The 23,559-nt window shown below is 38.7% G+C and overlaps 1 protein-coding gene across 5 annotated transcripts in view; it reads left to right on the forward strand.

Moving 5' to 3' along the window:
- Positions 1-1,505: 1,505 nt before the first annotated feature.
- LOC113060226 (SHC-transforming protein 1) overlaps positions 1,506-23,559 on the forward strand; it is a 31,928-nt gene continuing 9,874 nt past the window's right edge. Inside the window, exons 1-4 of one of the 5 annotated variants that reach the window (XM_026229136.1) lie at positions 1,509-1,754; positions 12,145-12,186; positions 20,905-21,069; positions 22,249-22,319. In XM_026229136.1, coding sequence (XP_026084921.1) covers positions 12,175-12,186; positions 20,905-21,069; positions 22,249-22,319 — 248 coding nt within the window. In that variant the 5' untranslated portion in view covers positions 1,509-1,754; positions 12,145-12,174. Of the gene's footprint in view, positions 1,755-11,820; positions 11,879-12,144; positions 12,187-15,223; positions 21,070-22,248; positions 22,320-23,559 lie in introns of those variants that run through there. The other 4 variants (XM_026229137.1, XM_026229134.1, XM_026229138.1 and 1 more) reach the window with 4 other exon arrangements.

The raw sequence follows: 23,559 nt of genomic DNA on the forward strand, positions 1-23,559 counted from the left end.
ATAAACGAGGCTTCCTCACTTTAAAACTGTTCAGAAACGTTTTGAAATTTCAATGTTTCGCCATGTTTCATAAATTTGTACCGATTCCAATGACACATTTATTCATTCATTTATTATATTGACCTGATTAACCAAGCTCTCCATAAAACAACCAAAACATGTCCTAAATGTACACGTTTTACAAACACTTCATATTCTATAAGATGATTTATTAATTGCAGTAATAGATTAAACTATTAAACTAAAAGATCTGCATTTCCCCAATAAAATTATTTTATAGATGTTTGGGATGAGCTTTTGCTGCGTTTACACAGTTTTGACCAGCAGACGTCACCAGCGTGTGGTGTTTGGAGGGCTTCATAGTAAGTATGATTCATCTCAGTGATTCGAATCATTTGAATTGGTTCAGTTCGATCATTGAATTGTTTAGTGGCCCTTTCTGCAGGTTCCATCAGTAGGTGGAGACTTCAGGTTGTCTTTTTTATGTTACGAATGAGTCTTTGAACCATTCATATAAAATATTTCTGAAAATACAGAAACAGGCATATATTATCATTTGTTAAATTAAGATGTTTCGATGTTCGTAAAATAGTAACTAGAAACAGACTCCCTGAAATAAAAAGCAAAATAAGCAGATTTATAATTTTCTTAATTTTGTCAACAGATGGCTGATTTATATCAAGCTAAAACGAAACATTTAGCCAAATATGAGCATTCACTGTTTTAATATTGTGTTTTTGTATTTAACAGGTATTAAATGTAATTCTGCAATATTCTGCAGACCCCCCTGTTGAAGACCCCTGACCTAGTTTATTCAGTTTCAGTTCTTGAAAAAAGTGCTGCTGTGAGTTTTGCTCAGATTCAACTCGCACAATGTTCTTATTCTTAGACTAAACAAATGAAAGTGGATTCACAGCCCTCGTTCAAATTCTGTTTGCTGGTGCTTTGGTGCTATGACTTGCCATATTGTGTTTGCAGGCTACTTTTCTGATACTTTTTTTGTGATTTCACTATTCTGAGACTTGACATCTTTAGACACAATTTATTGTCATTGCAAGTAAGAAAAATGGACATTACAAACATTTTTACTTTTTGTTCCACAGGGGGGAAAAAGTCATATCACTTGTGAAATACATGAGGTTAAATTAGGAGAAAGCTTTAATTTTGGATATATTATTAAATAACTTTTTGCACGGTGGCATGAAATCTAAGACCTCTATTATATATATACTTATAGACTTGCACTGTTCTTAAATTCTTAAACTCGCTTCATGATAGTGTTAACTGCGACTAAAATAGTGGCTTCTTATAGGCTACAAGTTTTTTTTTTAGGTAGCTAAGTCATGAATGAGCTCTTATTCCAAAATTCGTTATTTGTTGAACTGTGAGTCCCCGTCGTTGAACGTAATATAAAATAAATAAAAACAGGTCAAGGGCGCGCGCTGAGAGAGCCAGGTGCGGGCGCTCTCGTGGACGCCAAACCACATGATACAAGCAGCCATCCGATCGCGGAAGTGACTTTTTTGGACCGTGGACAAGGGGGGGAAGACTTGGGGAGGAAAGGAAGGCAGAGCCGAAAAGAAAAGTTTCATTACATTACTCGTACTCGACGTTTAAATGAGCCTGGCGAGTCCAGTGCTTTATTTCTAATCTGGACCGTCTTTTGTTCCTCAAATGTGACATTTCCAGCAGTTGATTTGAAAAGTGCTTAGGAGAGCAGGACCGGAATCGAGTGGCCGAGAGGAAGCGAGCGGGTAAGTTTGGCAAAAGTTGACCACAGTCATGACTGTACGATCCGGGACAGGAATCCAGACTGCTCCGTGCGGAACGTGCTCGAATGCTAGCAGTTTCAACTTGTTACAATCTCTCAGGTTTTGAGGCAAGACTTGGCGGTTTACTTTTGTCTCGGCAGCCTTTCTATTTTAAACATCGCCAGTTCTATGGCCTGTACTGACACAATTTATTTATTTATTTTTGACATTTAACAGAATTTTGTCTCATTATAACCCAGCGTGCTTACTGTAAGACCACATGATAGCTTTTCAGAATCTAGATTCGTTGTCATTTTTAAAGTTTTATCCTTACTTAATCTTTGCCTTTATGTGAATTGTGTTATAGAAATCGTCCAGTATGATGTTTTTTAATGATTCAAACGTGTCATAACTGATATGTAGAACCAAACTGTATTTTTTCAATTCAATTCAATTCAAGTTTATTTGTATAGCGCTTTTTACAAAACAAATCATTACAAAGCAACTTTACAGAAAATTATGTTTCTACAATATTTAGTAGTAGCTAGTAGTTTGTGCACATTTGACAGGATTTTAGAAAAAATTTAAATAATAATACAAGACGTAGTCAGCTAGACGATGAACTATCAATATTAATAATTAAGTTATTATATGATGCAGTCACACATTTAGCAATAATTGTTAGTTCTGTTTGTTGATTCAGGGTTAGCATCATCTGGGGTCCTCTGAGGGTCAGCATCATCTCTTCTCAGGTGTTCTGGATCCAGACTGGAGCTTGTGTAAATCGATCCCGTGGCGAAACATAGAAACAAAATAGAGACATCATTAGCATAGCTGCTGATCCAACAAAGTAAAATTAGTTGAACCCAAGCTAATGAATAAAAATGCACCTTTGATCAGATGCAACTACACTCACAATTTAAAAGATACATTATTCGAATGCTTGGCGAAAGAGATGTGTTTTTAATCTAGATTTAAACAGAGAGAGTGTGTCTGAACCCCGAACATTATCAGGAAGGCTATTCCAGAGTTTGGGAGCCAAATGTGAGAAAGCTCTACCTCCTTTAGTGGACTTTCCTATCCTAGGAACTACCAAAAGTCCAGCGTTTGTGACCGTATCGTTTTTGAGACCGTATTGTAACTGTATTGTTAATACACAAAATAAATAATCAGTTGACTAGAACAATGAAAACAACACCCACTATAAATATTTTAAGAATAATAGTGATACAAATAATTATGAATGCATTTAGTAATTTTAATTGAATTATTTTCTAAATTATATTAATTGTAATTAAATAATTATAAATGGTTATTTTAACATCTTATATTTATGTGAAGTGTTACTAACGTTTTAGACTTTTGGACTTTTTAATTGTTACGCATTTGTTTCACTGTAAGAGACTCTGCAAACGGTGTCATTATCAGTAGATTATGATATTAAACTGGGCGAATTGTGCTTATTATTATGTTAAATAAAGCTGTGTCCAAGAGGAACTAAAAAAACTCATTAACCATTTAGCTGAAGTGAGAGTATTTATAAAAATATTTATAAAACCAATTATCAGTCTATCTCTGTTATGTTGTTGTTACAGCGACACAAATGTAAATAATCTCTTCTTGTTGTGAAGAGCAGTTGTCCTCAACATTAGGGCCATTTATCATGGACTGATCTTGCCAGCTGCGAATCCTACACCAGCCTGAGCTCTTATCTGCTGCATGAGCAGCTGTCGCAGACATTTGGAGCAACTCAAATAATGATTCAGTCCAACACGAGGGACGAGGCTATGTGTTCTTATCAGATTCAGACGTCTGGTTGGGACATTAGTCCCCAAACTGTACATGATCTCTGGACGGTGCAGTCAGTTATGAAACAATGCCCGTGATGTCAGTCTCAGGAAACGGAGTCCGTTGTTTTGTTGCTGATGGAATTGTATTAAAGTTTAGTCTTTCTTGACGGCCTCTATTTCATCTTACATAACAATATCCGAGCCAACTGGGCTCTTTCCATCATATCTTGCATCATGTCCATGTGCTTAATTTGGGAAGAGCTCTTTGAGCCTTGATATTACTTTTTATTTTTGGCCTAATTTAGGCTTCAGTGATAGAAGTTGTTGGATAACTACAATTTTTATAATTTATTAACTTTGAGTCCATTAAAATTACAACCAGTTTATTGTTTTTTCAGTATATTTGTAGCAAGATGATTGACGGTAGCATCATGACAAAACCAAACCGGATTTATGATGAACTGACAGGCTTGTTTATTGTAACTCTATTTTCCCCTTATCTTCTAAGTAGATATGTTGGTAACTCTTTAGAATAAGGTTCCATTAGTTAATGTTAGTTAATGTATTAATTAACATGAAAAAACAATGAATAATACATTTATTACTGTATTTATTCATCTTTGTTAATGTTAGTTAATGAAAATACAGTTATTAATTGTTAGTTCATGGTAATTCACAGTGCATTAACTAATGTTAACAAGAACAACTTTTGATTTAAATAATGCATTAGTAAATGTTGAAATTAACATGAACTAAGACTTATAAATGCTGTAGAAGGATTGTTCTTGCTTAGTTCATGTTAACGAAAGTAGTTAACTAACATTAACTAATGGAACCTTATTCTAAAGTGTTACCGATATGTTATTAGGTTGCCTGCAGATGACACTAACCGGTGAAGGAAGCTCTAGATAGCTCACAGTTTCACCTGATTAGAAGCAGGACGAACAGGCCGAAAGTGGAAATTCTTACTGTAAAATCGACTCTCTGAAACAGCCTGATATCACTGTGACACACACCTGCTCAATCTCAGATGAAAAATCAGGTGCCCAGAACAGACATTTCGGTTTCTGAGGAGTATCGATCTGTTTGAGGCGTCAGAAAGTCTTCTGAACCTGTCAGAACAGAGTGGACCGTAATATTGTCCCTTTTGAGGTGTCCTCCAAACAGCTTATCTCATTTTGAGGACTTCAGTTGGAAGTATTTCGAGATTTTGCTTTTGTTGTAAATGATTACGTATTGAATGATGTTTGCCCAGTGAATCGCATTGATGAAATGCAAGCAGGACGGATTTATGTAAAGATGGATTTATGAACAATTGACCAAATTCCAATGAGTCTTTGGTTTTTGGTGATGTTATTGATGTTTTCCATTGTCTGGCTTCCTCTAATTAATATCAAGTTTAGAAACACGCCACTTTAGTTTGAGCTACTGTCCCAAACTTCCCATCTAGTCTCTTAGGAGCACTCGACAGGATATCATGTTCCTGTGCTATCACAATGTCCCGCTGAGTAGTTTGTATTTTCGATAGCCCAGATGATAATTTTGCTGGGCAACAGCGATTTATAGTTTGCCTGGTCAAGTTGACTGCTTCAACATATGCAGTCGTTTCCAGATCTAGTCCCTTACCCTGAGCAGGACGTCAAATGGGTTTTTCCATGGGTTTCAGATTCGCCTGTGGCATATCTGAAGCAGTATTCACCACTGTATGTGACTGCTGAAGGCAGCCTGCCCTCTGTCTCCTGTCATGAGACTGCAGTGTTGTCACCCTGAAGGTTTATTTAGGAAGCTATCTTCGTGCAGTTGTTTGATGAGAAATTTGGCCAGTGCTAAAACAACTACAGCAGCAATGATGTGGAAGTGGTCAACCCTGGAGTCAACAGGATGTTGGTTAGGTTTGCAACAAAGCGAGTAGTTCAGCTGCTGCATGTAGAGGAGCATGGTCAGATACTGAAGCCACATGGACTATATACAGTGATGATGATGATAATAATAATAATAAAAAAGTTCTGCTCTAAATGTGGTGTGTAGTTAAATGTCATGCTTTTATTATGCACAGACCTCTTGCAGTATGCATTGTCTTTTGTTTCTCTCTCTTCCTCTCTTTCTTACCACTTTATTGGTTGTCTTGTACCCAGAAAAGTAGGGAGGGCATTTCCTGTTCAATTCTGACCATGTTCTGTATTTTCTTCAACAGGCACATGCACGCACTTACATACACACACACACAAAGCTTAAAATTAGTCATTAAATAATATGATACTGATATATTGTGCATTCCTAGCCTCGTGTTTTTTGATGCGCTTTATTTAATCAGTTAATCATCATCATCATAGTTAATGAACAGAATTCCTCCACTTTGTGTATGCGTATAATCTTTTTTTCATACATTTTGAAAACTTCATTTGCATCTTGTTTTTTTTTCCATCCAGCATTTTTGATTCCATTTTCTATTTTGTATTTTTATTTTATGCAAATATTCCTACATTTGCATAAAAATGTGCGCCCAGAAACCAGCTACTGGCAAAATACAGAGGCAGCCACATTCTTTGTTTATAACTGATTTATTTGGCTCTTTATGATCCATAAGCAAGTAGTAAAAAAATAAAAAATGGTTGTTTCTAGTCTGTCTGTCTCCTCTCATGTCTGGCACCTCAGTCTGTCTGTCTCCTAACAGGACATCTTGTCTCCTCACATTAACATCCAGTCTGTTATTGGTTATTGTCGTGGAGGTAGTGATGAATTTTTTTTTATTTCTCAAACTCTGAAATGTCACTCCAGAAAGTGAAGATCAACTGTCTCATCTTACATGGTAGGCCTCTAAATGTCCTGAAATGGCAAATGTGTCATCATTTACACACCTCTATGTAATTCCAGCCCTGTATTGTGGATGGTGATTTATACTCACAGGTTCTAAAAAAAAAAGTTCATAAAATGCTGTGTGATGAATCGTCTAAAACCCCACAGTTGCGTTATGAGACATTATTCACTGATAATCTTCCAGTCTGACAGCGCTATCAAATATATTCTGAAAGAAAGAAAATAATACTGGCTCAAAATTACATGAGGACAAGTATTTGATAACAATGTTCATTTTTACATGAACTGTCACTTTAAAAGTCAGTCCCAAAGTTTTGTTGTTGGAGGAGTGTTACATGACCTCTGACCTCTTCCAGCGACAGGACCTTCTCTGAGATCACAGGCATCCTGCTCCAACCTGGTGAGCTGTTTGCGGTTCCTGTGAACATTTTTTCCGCTTGGATGCTACTGCCTTTTGTCCAAATAGTCTTGCTCTGAGTAAACCCACGCATGGCATACCCACTGCGAGAGACACACAAGCTGTTTCTCAAATCCTGCACTTGTGTCCCTAATGCCTAGGCATTTGGAAATGTGAGCTTGCAAATGTTTTCCCTAGTTGAGATTTTGACAAATATCCAGGGTTGATTATGAGTTAAAAAGCTGGAGACTTTGACCTACTTTGAGAAATCAGGCTGTATTTTGTTGCTAGTTCTAGCATGTGGTTGGTTTAAGGTCAGTCCCACATTAGTTCTATTGTAGTGCCACAATATTTGTGCATGTAGGTTTCGACTGGTCTTCAGCGAACCCAAAAGAGCCCATGTTGCACCTCTCTTTATCTCCTTGCATTGGCTACCGGTAGCGGCTTGCATCAAGTTCAAGACATAGATGCTTGCATATAGAACAGCCACAGGCTCAGCACCCGCCTACTTCCACTCACTATTATGAATCTACATCCTCTCCAGAAGTCTGAGATCCACTAGTGAGCAATGCCTCATGGTTCCATCACAGAGAGGCTCAAAATCACTTTCCAGAACATTCTCGTTCACCATTCCTGGCTGGTGGAATGATCTTCCCACCCCTGTCCGGAATGCTGAATTCCTGACAATTTTCAAGCGACATCTGAAAACTCATCTCTTTCGAAACTACTTGGCTTTATCGTAAAAAAAAAAAAATATATATATATATTTATTCCTTCTTTTTCTAGCTTGCACTTATTTGAACAATGTCTAAAACTTGGTATTACAAGCACTTCCTGTGTCTGTTTGCCTCTTTAAGAAGAATTGCTTTATGTTTCCCCAGTCAGTTTGGATGAAAGCGTCTGCAAAATTTCTAAATGTACCGGTAATATCACATATTATTAAAATATATGTCAGTACTTAGGTTTTTCTTGACTGTATAAACACAAGATGTTATACTGGTCGCTCAGGATTTAAACGATTCTAATGAAATGTGAAGAGTTGGAGAAAAAACAGTGAGAACGTTTTACATACATTAATATAAGGTCTAGAAATGAACATATTTCTTAAGCAAAGACATGTTAAACTGACCAAAAGTGGCATTTATAATATTACAAAATATTGCTATTTCAAATAAAGGCTGTTTTCTTTGAAAGTCAGAAAGAATGCTGAAAACAAAATGTATCACGGTTTCAGACAAAATATTAAGCAGCACAACTCTTTTCAACATTTATAATAATAAGAAGAAGAAGAAGAAGAAGAAGAAGAAAAAATGTTTCTTGTGCTCCAAATCATTACAATGAATTCTGTAGGACGATGTGACACTGAAGACTGCAGTATTGGCTGCTGAAAATTCAGCTTTGCCATTACAGGAACAAGTAGAAAACAGTTATTTTAAATTGTTATAAAACTGTTTTTACTGTAGTGCAACCATAGAGAGCATAAGAGACATTAAATAATCATACTAACGAGGGCTGTGCGATTAATCAAAATTGAAATAAAATCGCGATTTGAGTGTGCGATTTCTAAATTGGGCATATGCCAACTGTGCATTCACACCGCCTTCATCTAGAGCGTCAAAGTGGCAAGAAGTCATTCATTTTCAATGTAAGCCATCGTCGAGCAGCGGCACTGCGTGACTTGGCCATTGAGAGCGTAGAGGAGAGTTGAAATCAAGGCAACTTTATGATAATGAGCTATGAAGCGGTTGGGCAGCAACCAATCGGAATGTAGAAGTCCACCGCATGAGAGGATTCAAGAGAACGCAGCTCCGACCATTAGTTCCCAAGCACAATAGAGGACAGGTTGATTATTGCTGTTTCGGGTTTGCAATAATCTATGATGTGTCCATGTTTGCGTACAGGGACGTAAAAAATTAATTAAAAGTGATACGTGGACCAAGGTGTCTGAGATTGTTCATTTTCCTGGTGAGTTGCTGATTATGCAGTAACGTATGAATAATAATCTAATGATATAACAAAAAATAATAGTACTGTAGTCCCAGTTTACTTTTAAACAAATTTCCCTGATTATACTTACATTAAGTAATGTTTATACTTGATATATTTACTTAAGTAGCATTTTCAATGCAAGACTTTTACTTGCATCAGAGTATTTTTACAGTGCTTTATTCATTATTAAACTCCAGGTTCACACACTGTCTGTGATGCGTAGCCTTTTATTTTTTGGGGCCCATGTTAACGGATCAGAACGTTCACACTGCACGCAGTAAAAAGATGAGAACAGAAAAGGTTATAAATAGAAATGTGTGAAAAGATTTAATATGATCTAAGCACATGCATCTGGTTTTGTTAACAGAGCAAAGAAAATCTGCCTGCGAGCGGTTGCTTCTGAACCACGTACACATAACTTACTGTATACGCACTGCAGAAGGAGTATGTGTAAACCTTGGGCAATATTTGGGCAAAATTGGGCAAAACATATAAAACTTGAGGCACCGCTACAGTGAGCTCTATGACCAATGCATGGCAAAAAATAAATAAATAAATAAATCCCTGAACACCGGTTTAATATTTTTATTATTATTTTTTGCCATATGTCTAGACATTTTGTTTGACATCTTGGTGATTATTTTGACTTCTGTCTGTTCTAGAGACATGTTACAACTTTTTGATAAAGCTCTCATTGGTTTTCTTTTGGAAATATGTTTCAAATTTATACTGAATGCATTTATGACTGTAAAGCATGTCTGTGTGTGTCAAAATAGTGATTAAAATCAAAATCGCTAAATTTATAAAAAAATTGTGATAGGTTTTTTTTTTTGTCCATATCGCAAAGCCCTAATACTGACAGTAGTGTATAGAAGAGTTCAACTAATAGATCTTGTGGATTAAATCCAAAAAGTGAGTTATTTTAGTTCTTTCGATTTTAACATCTACAAACCCGATTCCAAAATTTGGGACAATGTACAAATTTTGAATAAAAACAGAATGCAATGATGTGGAAGTTTCAAATTTCAATATTTTATTCAGAATACAACATAGATGACGCATCAAATGTTTAAACTATCAAAACGTATAATTTTAAGGGAAAAATAGGTTTATTTTAAATTTCATGGCATCAACACATCTCAAAAAACTTGGGACAAGGCCATTTTTACAGCTTTGTGGCATCCCCTCTTCTTTTTATAACAGTCTGCAAACGTCTGGGGACTGAGAATAGGAATGTTGTCCCATTCTTGTCTAATACAGGCTTCTAGTTGCTCAACTGTCTTAGGAAGATGCGCCAAAGAAGACCTCTTCATGATGCGCTAAATGTTTTCATGTAGGTAAATGAAAGGTCTTCCCTGAAAGAGACTCATATGTTGTTGTAGAACTTGGATATACCTTTCAGCATTGAAGAGAAAGTGGAAACTGATGTTTGAGGAAGCGAGCAACACTGTGTGTTTAAGCTGGACAGACTGTGGTAGTACTTGGAAAAGAGAGAAGGAGGAAGAAACCTAAAATAGAAAGCTCACACTTTTGTAGTCTAGAAGTCTGAGTGAACGCTAATCTAATGTGCGCTCAGAAGAACCAACGACAGATTCCCACAATTCATGCCATCGTGACCACAGTGAGATGATGGTGTTAAGCTTGGTATTCGTCCGAGAATCAGGGCACTATTGCATGCTTTCTGGTTTTGTTCATAGTCCTGGTTTGTGGTTAGAGCAGTATTTTAGTATCTCCTGTCACGTTTGCTGTCTTTGCAGTGCTCTGAACACCTGTGATTGTGAAAGGTAGACTTTTATACAGTGTACATGCCTGAAAGAATCAAAGGTATCATAAGACCAATATGAAACCACATGTAAAAGTTCTCTGGGGCGTTTTATGTTGTTTTCCTGCTTCACTTGAAAATATGCTGTCACATCTTGGTCAAAGGTTCTGTATGTATGTAAATGGCTGTGTGTCAAGTTGACAGAGAGTTGTTACTTGCGTCTTCAGGCCTTCTATTAATCGTTTATCACAGAGATATGTGGTTTCAGGGACATAAATGGGCCGCATGTCTGAAACATTGCACTGCTATATAGTTCATAGTTTAAGTATATAGTTCATAGTTTTGACTATATATAGTCAGCCCTGTTATTATGGGCCTTGCAGAAAAAAAGCAGGCTGTGTTGGGCCTCTGTCCAGTCCCAGAAAGAGAAGTGCAAACACGCAGCCCTTCCACCAATATCAACAGTCCACCTCCAGCTGATTCAGAACTATATGTACCTCTGGGACTGGCAGGACAAGTTGCTTGTCACAAACTGATATTTATTACCATTTGCTTTTGCTCAGTTTTTGTTATAGTTTTTTGTTCATTAAAATAACACTGTGTTAATGTAATTGTCACAACACACTTGGTTGAACTTTAATTAAAAAAGCAAACTGTGATCAGCCAATTTATTTTTTGTCAGTCTGAGTAGGTGGTTCTTTTCTAAAATAAGCTGCTACTGTAAATAGCCACTAACAAACAGTCTCTGTGCCCTGTGTACAGTAAATGCAGATATAATACATTGGAAATAAAGTGCCAGTTTAATCCTTTTTTTTTTTTTTTGCATACATTTACAAAAGTTATTGTAGTTCTATGAGCCTGTGTACCTTGCATCCTCTGCCCACATCTTCACAAAAGTGTGAATGTGGGTTCGAAGTGCACCCACAATGCTTTTTGAGATCAGTGTCTTTTTTTTTTTTTGATAAGCAAAGAACACATTGTTACCAAAGTAGCACAAAATTTTCCTGAGGAGTTGCTATTGGTTACTGACCGCAGGAACACTTCTATTCTGGATGACTGTTTGAAGAATGTTACCTGCTCTGATCAACTCTCAGCAGGCTGGAACATGTGCACGCTGTCACCCATTCAGTCTGCTTGTGTTTTGGAGATATCAGCAAGCTACAGCATATAATGTACCCGTTTCCCATCCTGCCTGGTCATTCCTTTCATTCCATGGCTTGTCTGAGCACGACCAGAGACATAGATGCAGACATTCTTTAATTTGCCTTTTTCTTATTTGCGGGGTGTGTTTTAATCTTGAATGTACAATCAAACTCTCAGTTGTAGCCAGATGGAGTTGTGATGAGGTGCTATGAGGAAACCGGACTAATTAGTAAGTCTTTAGTCATCATAGATGACATAAATCATAGATGAATGAATGCATTCCTGAGGTAAAAATTTTTTTTATGACAATACATTCTCTCTCTCCCCTTTTTTTTTTTTTTTTTTTTTTATAAATCTTTTGGGTGATTTCGTCCCTCAGGCTAATCAAAGGCTTACTGTGATTGATGTCTTTGCTGATGTGTCATGTGATTTTTTTATTTAATTTAATTTGTATGTGTGAGAACATTCTAATATACGTTTACATGCATTTTCTAGGAGAACTGACACACAAAAGAGTGTTTTCCAATGGAGTATGTGGTAAGCGTTTCCAAACACACCTGCACGTATGTGTCCCGAGGCATAGAGGCTGGTCATACATTACTGAAAAACCTGACCTGACACATTTGGCCGAGTTAGTGTAGAAGCCAGTAGGTTAACTTATAAACCTGCTGTATGCTATTACTCAGACAGAGACTCAACCTTCAGGAATTACACCCTTTATAATTGGTATGAATGCTTTTTCATCAACGATTTAGGCTAAATTACGTTAATTTGTTGGGCGTGCCTCGATTAACCAGTCATGTCACAAGCCTCACAGTGAATATTCTGCTCTTTCACTGTGTATTATGTAGTTTATTATTATAATAGGCTTTGATTTTGTCCTCCATTCTTATTTTTAATCGATGCGAGTCTGGTCCTTGCAGTTACATGGCAACAAAAGTTTTAGCAGAGTGAGCAGGGTAAGAAGAGAACATCTAGTGCCGTCTATGAATATCTTTTACTGCATTCCACACATGCACGCGCACTGTGCTTTATACACAACATTACGTTTCTTCAGGGAGTTGAAAATGTAGGTCATTAGATTTACCATAATGCCTGGCTCTGCATCTCTCTGTGTTAGCTCACTTCCTGTCCTCCTGTTCTGAGATGCTCTAGTGTGTGGTTCTATAGGTGAAACACCTCCATGTTGTCATTGATCACAATCATTAGCCTCTATGCCTTGGGTTACACTTCCGACATGCAACAGGTGATGGGTTGGGTGTCTGGACCTTTACTTTGCCACGTGTGTGTTCTCCTTTCCTTTCTTACTTCTTATTTTTGAGGTGTGGATTTACCTTTTTATTTCATCTCAATGTGTTGGAGATCTTGGGTCATGGCACCAGAATTGAAAATGAAAGCGGGGAGCCAGGGATTTGTTGTCTTGTCTTACCTGCTGTGATTTCCTCTGGGGTTCTTGGGTTCATCTTGGCATAGATCTTTTCATTTTTGTTTGTATTTGTTCTTGGAAGCAAATTAAGTAAAATTATTGATATTGCACATTGTGTTTAATGTGATTTCTTGTTTTGCTTTTCACTTTAAAATTTGGCTGTTCCCACAGGGCTCAACAATAAGAATTTTTTTTTTTCTGAGCCCAATTTTTATTTTATTTTATTAAATTGAACTAAATTAAAACAAATTTTTAAATATGTTTGATGGTAAATAATGGCATATGCATTTTTTTTTAATAATTTTTAAACGTTTAATTAATGTTATAGCACTTTCATCAGGATTTCACAAATTCTGGCCAGTACGGATAAATCATAATAGTTTGTTATGGCTATTAACTGATAAATGGCTGATATTAAAATGTAGTATGTTGTCTTAAACTAAAAATAAATCACTAAAATAAGTCCTTATATTTATTTTTGTTTGAAATCTGCTAACGATTTCTTTTTAAAATGTGTTATTAATTTATTTGAGTTCTAAAGACTTATTAAATGCCAGCAAAGGTAATCTAAATAATTATTCTTTTTTTTACTTTTCCAATATTCCAATCTTTAGTACTGGGTGATAACTAAGGCTGCACGATATTGGGAAAAAATGACATTGCGATATTTTATTTTTTTGCGATATATATTGCTATATGAAATCGACATTTTTTTTTCTTACATACAAAAATGGGGTGAGCACACATACATTATAATTTTAAATTATCTAAACATCGACACCATTGTGTCAATTGATTAATATGCGCGAGGGAGAGAGAGCAAGACAGCTTTTGTATTGTTTGAAGACGGTCTCTCTCTCACGCGCTCTCTCTCACTCTCTCTCTCGCTCTCTCTCTCTTTCTCTCTCTCTCTCTCTGCCCTGTCAAAACTTTCACTCTATGATGGTTAAGCTGTGCAAATAATCCGCGAATCACATTCGTCAAGGGCCGGGGAGCAGCTAGCCTGTAGAGTTAATGAATAACGGATCAACTACGAAAGCCTACATCGCACATCCTGCGATGTGACTATCGTGGATTCATAAATCGCAATATCGATGCTTAAACGACACATCGTGCAGCCCTAGTGATAACCAATCTGGTACCAATATATTCTACACCCCTAACTTTCACCAATAATTATTTTATTTTGGCAAAGCCTCATCCATGTGTTAGAGATATAAATAACCTTATCTTGGTGACATATTTATTTACATCAGCTCAATTTGCAAGAACAATTTCTAATGATTAAATCATCATCATCACCAAAAAATCTAAGACATATTGGCTTGAAAGGATGAGTAACAGCTCTATCAGTTTGCCCAAAATACTCTCACCATCCTTATTATTGAGCCCTGCTGTGTTTGTTTGTCTGTAACCTTAAAATTAAAAGTATCTTATTGAATCAGTTGTCTTTTTGCATTGATCATGTGTTTGTTTACCCTGTTGTAAATGTTTGTCTGCATTAATGAATTTCTTGTGATTGTCGAGCTGTATTTCTTTGCTATATGTGTGTTTTGCATCTTCTCTCTTTCTCTCTCCCTCCCCCTCCGCCTGTCTGCTCCAAGTGTGTGTGCTCACCAGACATGCCCATGCCCTGGAGCCAAGGACCATGATGCAACCGTGTTTTAGCCAGAATATTCCCTCCCTCCAGACGTTTCTGATGGACATTTCAGCACTGACATGTGACAGGGAAGAAGCAGCGCCAAAAAGAATCAGTGCACCTTTCCAGCATACGCAGTGTCCTTAAAAAGCAAGAGCACGGACAGAGTGCACTCTGGGATTTGTAGTTCAGTTGACTCTTCCTAATAACCCTGAATTCAGGTCACTCGACTGAATGACTCACAAAACCCTCTAGTTACTCTGACACTCTCAATTAGATGCTTATTGCATGGTTGTTCTGGATTTGTAAGCGCATAGATAACCTTGAGGAAGGCGTCAAATTACCTGCTTTTTGCTTTTGCTCGCCATTGGCTTGTTGATGTAGTTGAGGATGGTTAAGACAAAAATGAAAACTCTGACATCATTTCCTCACCCTCATGTCATTCCAAATAAATTCGTTTTTTTTTTTTATACAATGAAAGTCAATGGGGTCCAATGTAGTCAGCATGGACTTTCATTGTATGGACAAAAACTTCAGTTTTTCAGAATATCTTATTCTATGTTCCATAGAAGAAAGTACGTCATACATGACAGAATTTTCATTTCAAGGTGATCTGTATCTTTTAAGTGTCATATTTATGAAAAAAAATTGTAATTATGTGCAGGATTATGGAATATCAAGACAGAAATGACTAGCCCCTGCAACTTGCCTGCTCTTGAGTTACCATGGGAGGAGCATTGGGGGCAGACTTCATGCTCCTCATTCGCTTTTTCTCTCCATCCATTGATGCGTTTACTCTCTCTCATCATAATTTTGTGCATTCGAGAGAGAGGTGTTCGGCTGCTTGTGCATGCATGCTCACTCTCATAAATGCATAAATGACTGACACTGCGAAGAGAGAGTGAGAGCGAAAGGGAAGGAGGGGGCAGGAGTGCAGGGGGAATCAGCACTAGCATCAGTGAGCGAGAGAGAGAGAGAGAGAGAGACCAGACAGGGAGGAGAGGAGAATAGAGGACAGTTGGCTACATCGCTCCTCACACACAGACGGAGGTGGAGAGAGGAGCGGATGAGAGACTGTGGGGGAAGGAGAGGACAAAAGAAGACCGCTGTGCAGTTCATCACGCCATTCCAAAGAAGTGAGGCTGGACAAGACTGACGCTGAACGAGGGAGCCGGCGTGACTTTGTGATTTTGAAGAAAACAGAAGAAAAGGATAAAATAAAAGAGCGTGTTTTTGTCTTTCAGGGAGGGGGCTGAGCCAGAAAGCATGTGAGGGAGAAGGAGGAAAATTGCCTAGCACTGTTTAAATATTAATGTGATTATGATGTGAACATGGAGGTCGTTCGTTTTTAACTAAAACGTGGCTCTCTCGTTCTCTTTTTAATCCAAGGACTTAGTGGATGAAATAACTTTCTGCAGCAACTACACCGTGAGGACCACCAAAAAAAAGCTCTTTAAATTGTTTTGTTTACTTTTTTGGATTATATCTTATGAACTCTTCTATTTTTAATTTACATAGTGATTTTTTGGTGTTACTTAAGAGTTATGCAGACAAAAATCAGGATTTTTATGCAAAACTTAGATGTCTGTTTTTTTGTGTATAAACGGGTGCTTTCATAGATATCAGTAGATATTTAATAGATATCAGGACTACTTTTTAGCTTTTGCTAGTTTTGCTATCTTTAGGCGGAAGTGTGCATGAGTCTGTCTTAAGAGTGTGTGTGTGTGTGTGTGTACTCGAGCAATATTTGATTTTCTCATTTGGACCAGTGCCACGACTGCGCTCTGTGCATGTGTTCAGATGTGTGTCTGGTTCTTTTTGAGTTTGGATGTCAACACTGATCACCGCTGTGGTGTTTGTGGCGGCAGCGGTTGAACTGTCCTGTCCTGTGCCAGTGCTCACTGCAGAACATTGATTCAAGCTGGCTCTGAGCTCTCGTGGTTGGACAGGGAGAGAGCCGACAGGTTTTGTGTTGGCAAAACTTGTTGGCCTTTGCTTGGGTTGTGTCACGACTCTTGTCTCGCACGTTTTTTTCCCTAGTCTGTTACCATAGCAACAGTTTCATTGGCATGTTAAGTTCTCAATGTCTGTCTTTTACAACTTCAGCGCTATCGTGTTGCAGTGTCCCAAGCTATGCTTTTAACTGGACTCAGTGTTCAATGTCGAATTCGGAAAGAGTCGTGCCTTCAAACCTTACAAGAGTTCAAGTTGCTCGCTCTGAATCTTTAGTTCATTTAGCCAATCTCTAAATAAGAGTTGCCATATCCAACATTGGACTTATTTTTTCGCTGACGTCAAAATCATTGATTTATGATGTTTTATATTCAAATGGTGTAGTTAAACTCAGGTTTTTCCATCTGTGCTGGAGCTCAACTGCACTAATTCAACATCTGATTTACCTTTAGGAGATTAGTGAGATTAGCTGTTTCGGCTTACATTAATTATAAATATACAGTCTAGCCTATTAACCACACCTGTGCTTGACTGTAGTCTCTCTGGTTAACTTGCCTTTGGTTTCACTTTATGATGAACAGGAACCTCTCAGAATTTAGATACAGTGTAGCCACTGTTGGGCTGGCATCTCGTTCACTCATGTGTTTCTGAAGCAACCCATCATTATCAAAACAGGGATTTTGCCATATTCCTAACTGACAGGTGCTACACCCAAGCTAGGTTACCAATAGTGTGGTTATGATATTATTTAAATGTTCTTTTTTAATATATATATATATATATATAGTTGGATTTCTACTTCTCTGTACAAGTTCTCCTAAATACTGTGCTGTTCCTGTGCCATGTTGTGTTGATGTCGATATAGTCCATGACACGATGAGCAACTCGTTAATACAGCCAAGTCTGGGACACTTCTGTGTAAGTGCACAAGATATAAAATGAGCAAAGCCGTTTGGACTATACTGAATACAGTGAGCTCTGCAGCACTAAACTACTGGTGCCATGTCATCGTGATACGGTTTACGAACATTATCTCATAACTTACTGCACTTTGTCAACCAGGTCTGAGTGGTTCTCTTTACAGGTCCTCTGTGAGGAATCTCTCCATAAGAATGGCCCAATAGCACCACTAACGTGACGCTTTGTAGATGCAAAGGAGTGCGCACACTCGGGTCTTGTCGCAGTCAAAACCGAGATAATCGAGCCACATCATTGTCTTTGACTGCCTGTTGATCTGTTGGAACAACTTGGGATGTCTCACATTAATTCATGCACGTCTGAGGCAAGACACTATGTCTTTTTGAAGCCCTGAGGCTTCTTTGTGGTCACACACTGGTGCTAAAGAGTGAAAAAAAAAACAATCAGAAACACCTGAATTGACAAAGGAAACCACAACAATAGAAGCTCAAGGTGTTTTTGTGTTTGCTGATGTAAAATATACATATATACAGTGAAAACCATTGTACATAGAACAAGAGTGGATTTGGTCGAAGTCAGCTGGACTTGGCTATAAATGGCATTCATAATACCAGTAGAAACTGTTAATGGTCTATATATTCCAATCATTTGTGAGGTTTAGAGTTACCCTGGTCTGTTAGCTCAGAACTGTTAGAGGTTACAAGACTGTTGCCTCTCTATCAGAGGTTTTAAAGTGCTTTCCCCTAGGGATGTGCATTGGTGCAGTAAAATTCGGTGTTTGACTTTGCTAAGTGACATTTAGGTGGTAGGTTTTCACTCAGGAAACAGATCTATAAAGATCCGCTCAATCCAAGACTTGTTTGCCTGATTTTAAGGTGTCATTTAGGCTAATGAGCATCTGATTGATTTTCCAGTTAGCGTCTAATGAGCAGATCTCTGGAGGCGGGACTTCAGATTTGGCCAGTCGGGTCTTATTACCGTCACCCTGACAGTGCTGAAACGTGGTTGTTTTAGGAACATCATAGTTCCCTTGCGGCTGGATTGTCACACTTCAACTTCTTCACGGATCACACCAACCAATCAGTGATTCTCTAAATGGTGCTCAAACCCATGTTATCTTCTATACAGTATCTTCTGACTGTTTCAGGGCTTTCTGAGTCATTTGTCCTTTTCTAAATCACATTTCTACAAACTGTTGTTTATCAGGGTTAATTATCTGTGTATATAATCAAATAATTTTTTCCTGAGTTTGTTGATTCAGTGAATTAATGCGCTAATTTGAAGATCGCAACGAGGCTCTCAGGTGTTATTTTTTTGTATTTTCATTTTAAAGGTAAATAGGAGTAGCAGGACAGCCTGGAGAACGGGAAAGAAGACGTGGGAGGGGGCGCGGGGGAGCGAGAGATTATCTGGAAGAAGAGAGCGAGTGTGTTGGAGAGGGAGAGGGAGAGAGAGCTGGAGAGGCAGAAGCTGGAGGAGGAGAGGAGGAACACTGTGGGATACACGGTGTGGAGGCTGAGGGAGGGATTTCAGGAGAGGAAGGATAGAGAGGAGGATAGACTTAAAGGGACGAGTGCAGAGGGCGCGAAAGCTGCGCAGCCGGAGGTGATCTGGAAAAGACGAGAGGAAGAGGAGGAAAAAGATAGGGATAGAGCTCGGCTTGGCGATAGAGGTCCCACAATCATCTGGAGGAGGAGGGAAAGGGAGTGACAGGAAAAGATGGGGATGTGTCGCTTTTCAGATGTGTGACAGGACATGAGGTGGCAGATTCAGACGGTACAAATAAACTTGCATGTACTCAGACTTCATGTAATCTAGGTGCTAAATAGTGTACATCAGGTCCCTTTTTATGTCTTGTATGAAATTAAGTGTTGAATTTAAGTCTGGCTTATAGTAAAATGTGTATTGTATCATATTAATATATGTATATGTACAAAAAACTCGAGTTTCATTTCATTTTTCATTATATATTTATTAATAATGTTGAAGGAAAAATGAAACATTTAGCTGCACTTTAGCTTCTGAACTTCAGATTTAGCTTAATATTGTATGCATAATTTCAGTTTTTACCAATAAATTGGGTAGTTTCAAATCAAGTGATAATTAACAGACCTTCTAGAGGTCAGTGTAACCCTTGTAGTAGATCCCTGGTGTACTTTTTTAACACCTGGACTAAATTAAGTCTTTAAACCAAACGGTGAGGATTATGTTGATCAGTGCCAGTCTAATCATCACTGAACGCAGCAGTTTGAATCATTATTAAATGGTCCACATTCACTGGATCAGTACTTTTAGCATATTCCATCCATCTCTTCCCGCTCTCTTCCTCTCTCACTCTATTGATCCGTCTGTCTGACGGAAGCCTCCTCTCTGAAAGTCTCAGCTGCAGCTAATAGGCTTTTTATGGGAGTCTGTCAGACAAGAGCTAGTAGAGAGGAGCCCAGCACATGCAAAGAGAAATAAACATGCACATAAACACACTCGCATGCATATAAAACAGTAGTACTATTTCACACATCTACCGAGATGGATTATGTCTGGAGCACTTATGTCTGACTACATCAGTAACTTCATGACAATCATTCTATATTTAGTCATTCCTAGTGTCCTGAGAAGCTCTATGCAGACTTAAGATCTGATGCAAAACCTACAAGCTGTGTATGACGACAGCAGAAAACTTTATTACATTTTTTCATCTGTCTTTTCGTCTCCTTTGGCATCCTGTTTTTGATACTTTCCGGACCTCTCTGGTGTGATGATGAAGGAATCGGTAGATGCAGAGAAAAAGAGGACTATAAAAGACAAGCGAAGACAAGCTATCGATTGCGATAGAGCGGCGTGGAGAGACATTTAAGGACGTTTAGTGGACAACTAAGACGGCTGAGACATCATGGAGCTCGTCCCCAAAACCAAATACACGCCCTTCAGGAGCGACTCCTTCAGCTCAACAGACGAGACTGCATCCAATCCCTCTCTCCCTTCTTCTGCCCCTCTCACCCCTCTCACCCCCCCTGGGATCCCTCCTTCTCTCTCCTCCTCCTCCCTCACTCCCATCCTCCCCTCTTCGTCTCCACGGCAGGCTGAAAACAGCCCCACCACCCTCTGCTCCTTTTTCCCCAGGATGGGAGCCCTGCGGCTGGGTGTGTCTTCCACTCTGCTCCCAGGCCTGAAGGCCTCCAGCAGGCCGGCAAGCGTGCCAGGTGGTCAGAGAGGTTTGGGAGAGTCTCTGGAAGACACTCGGACCTCTGCTGCCAGCTCTTCTCCTCCTTTTCCTCTCCATTCTCTAACAGCCCCATCTCCTCCTCCTCGTCCCCCACAGGATATGAACCGGCTGGGTGGGGCCTCGCGGAGGGCCCGTGTGGAAGGGGGTCAGCTCGGCGGAGATGAGTGGACGCGGCACGGATCCTTTGTCAACAAGCCCACCCGAGGCTGGCTGCACTCGGACAGTGTGGTCAGCGCATCTGGGGTCTCCTACACTGTCAGGGTAAGATGCATGTACAGTATGTGTCTGTCCATCCAGTTTTCTGTCTTCTTACCACCCCTGGTTTCTTTTCATAGAGACTTGGATCACCCAGCCATCTAGAACTCGGTAACAATAACAAACAACCAATAATGCCCTAGAACTTAGTTTCCATAGTTAAACGCATCCGATTCAGGTCATCAGCCTATTCGTAGAGACTCTAAGACTGATGTTAAACGGGGCAACTTTTTGAGCAATGTTGCCATCAACAGGTGACCAGGTGAGACACAGGGCCCACGACTGATCTAAAGTATCCAGATAGATAATTGTTACCCATTCTTAATGGCAATGACCAGAGCTGTATCTGACATTGCCCCCCACATATTGCCTTTTAGTTACATTACTCCACTAATATAGTCCACTAAATGAGTGCATGAATATGAGCGAGTGAATTCGTACACTGTGTGCACTGGAAGTTATGCAGATGCTGTTTTCTGGCCAGATATGCATATGTGTTCTCTAACGTCTAGACGCTGAGCGTACAGCAGTTTTATACCCTAGCATTGTGGGACTGAATCAGTGCTGCTGATGATTTCCACTGTGGTGTCAGACACCACTACAAATGGCTGTCCACTCAAGAAGTGCACTATATAAGGGTTGGTTTAGAAGGTGATTTCAGACACAGCCCTTAACAATATTACAACAGTATTTACATTTTTATACTATCACTAGTTTTAAAAAATAATTTATTAAAACAGCTGTGCATGAAAAGTGGGTTATTTTTTAATATAAGTAATGCAGCCCTAATGTTGATATAAATGTTGGTTAATAGTTTGGGGTTCTGCAGCTTTTCAGTTCTCGAAGTGAGTCCATTTTAGTCCAAGTCCATTTTATCTGCTCAATGGATTGCTTTCTTTAATGTGTGGCATCCAAGTCTAGGGGCAGGAACTACATTGAGAACTGCTTTATTTGATTAGTGCTTTGTAATTAGAGCATCAGTTCTCATAAAACACGTACACACACACACACACACACTTAACTACATGCATTACAGCCGCCTGGCCAACTCGATAATCTTGAGACAAGGCAACTGTGCAACACTACCATTTTCATCACAACCATATCTGTGTTCTGATTTGTGCTTGGATGAATAGCATGCGAAGTGCTGCGACTGAGGATTTGTCGTCTTTGTCTTTGCTGCAGTATATGGGCTGCGTGGAGGTGATGCAGTCAATGAGAGCGCTGGACTTCAACACCAGAACTCAGGTTACCAGGTAATACACACACGCACACGCACACACACACACACATTCACTCTCGCTTGCACTTCCTCTCATATTCGATCAAATTTCCAGTGTATGTATATCCACAGTGTCCCACAGGAGTGATTTAATCGTTCATTCTCTCCACATCCTAATGCACATGTGCGCGAACATGCACTCTCTCACTCAGGTCCGGTTAAAAGCTCCTCTGATGAAAAATTCATGTTGATCTCTCAAAGAGTGTGACAGAAAGAGAACGCTAAAATAATGAACATACACAACCATCTGCTCATTCTCACAGCCACTCAGTGTCTTGCATTATCACACTTTTGTGAATAAGTACTGCAGAACACTTGCCATAGTAAACTAAATTATTTGCTAAATGTAACACAGTCAACATTGAAATGCAATGCTTTGCATGTAAGGAAGAGGAGCGGGAAGAAGGAAGGAGTTATAATGGCATCAGCCCTGTTGTGTAACCATGAAGAATTGTAATAGAATCCTCTAGAACCCCCTAGAACCTTCATGGTTCTGTTTTCATGTTTGTGTTTGTTAATGGATGCTACACACAATTATTTCTCAGTATTGACAGAAGCAGCTGCTTGATAAAATGTTTTCGTGCATAATCCACAGTTTTGCTGGAAGGGGAAATGCATCTGAGGAAAAATATTAGTATGGTGTGCGTATGTTATTATAGTCTGGAAAAATTTACTAGTTTAAATTGTATCTGTATTTTAGACTTAATTTCCTCTTTTTTTTTTAAATCAAAAATACACATACAAATATTGCATAAAATATACATGTTAGTGAATATTTGTAATTGTAGTCTATTTTTGCCATCTTGTTCATTTATTTTTGTACTGATTTTTGTAGGACCCTGTTGTGTTTGTTCCCGTTCTTAATATTATTATTATTCTTCCGACTGGGTGTCTATGGCAGCCCATAGAACCGATTGCGGGAAAGTTGTAATGGTTTGACATTCTGATAGAGGACAGTGCCAACATTAAGTACACCAATTTTGGTGGGTCTAAGACATTCTCTCTAGCGCCACCAAACTGTCCAAAGTTTCACTATAATTTTTGTGTCAAACTTTTTTTGTGTGTGTGTGAGATGGCAGGACATGTAATGACTGGAGCGTGTGTCTAATAAGTCCCTCAGTCATATGTATTTTGGGAATGCATGAAAGGAGTGTGATAGAAACTCACCTAACAATCTGATTCTGTTCTCCTCACAGCATATGTGTACATTTCTA

The sequence above is a fragment of the Carassius auratus genome, chromosome 41, assembly GCF_003368295.1.
Source record: "Carassius auratus strain Wakin chromosome 41, ASM336829v1, whole genome shotgun sequence".
NCBI classification, from domain to species: Eukaryota; Metazoa; Chordata; class Actinopteri; order Cypriniformes; family Cyprinidae; genus Carassius; species Carassius auratus.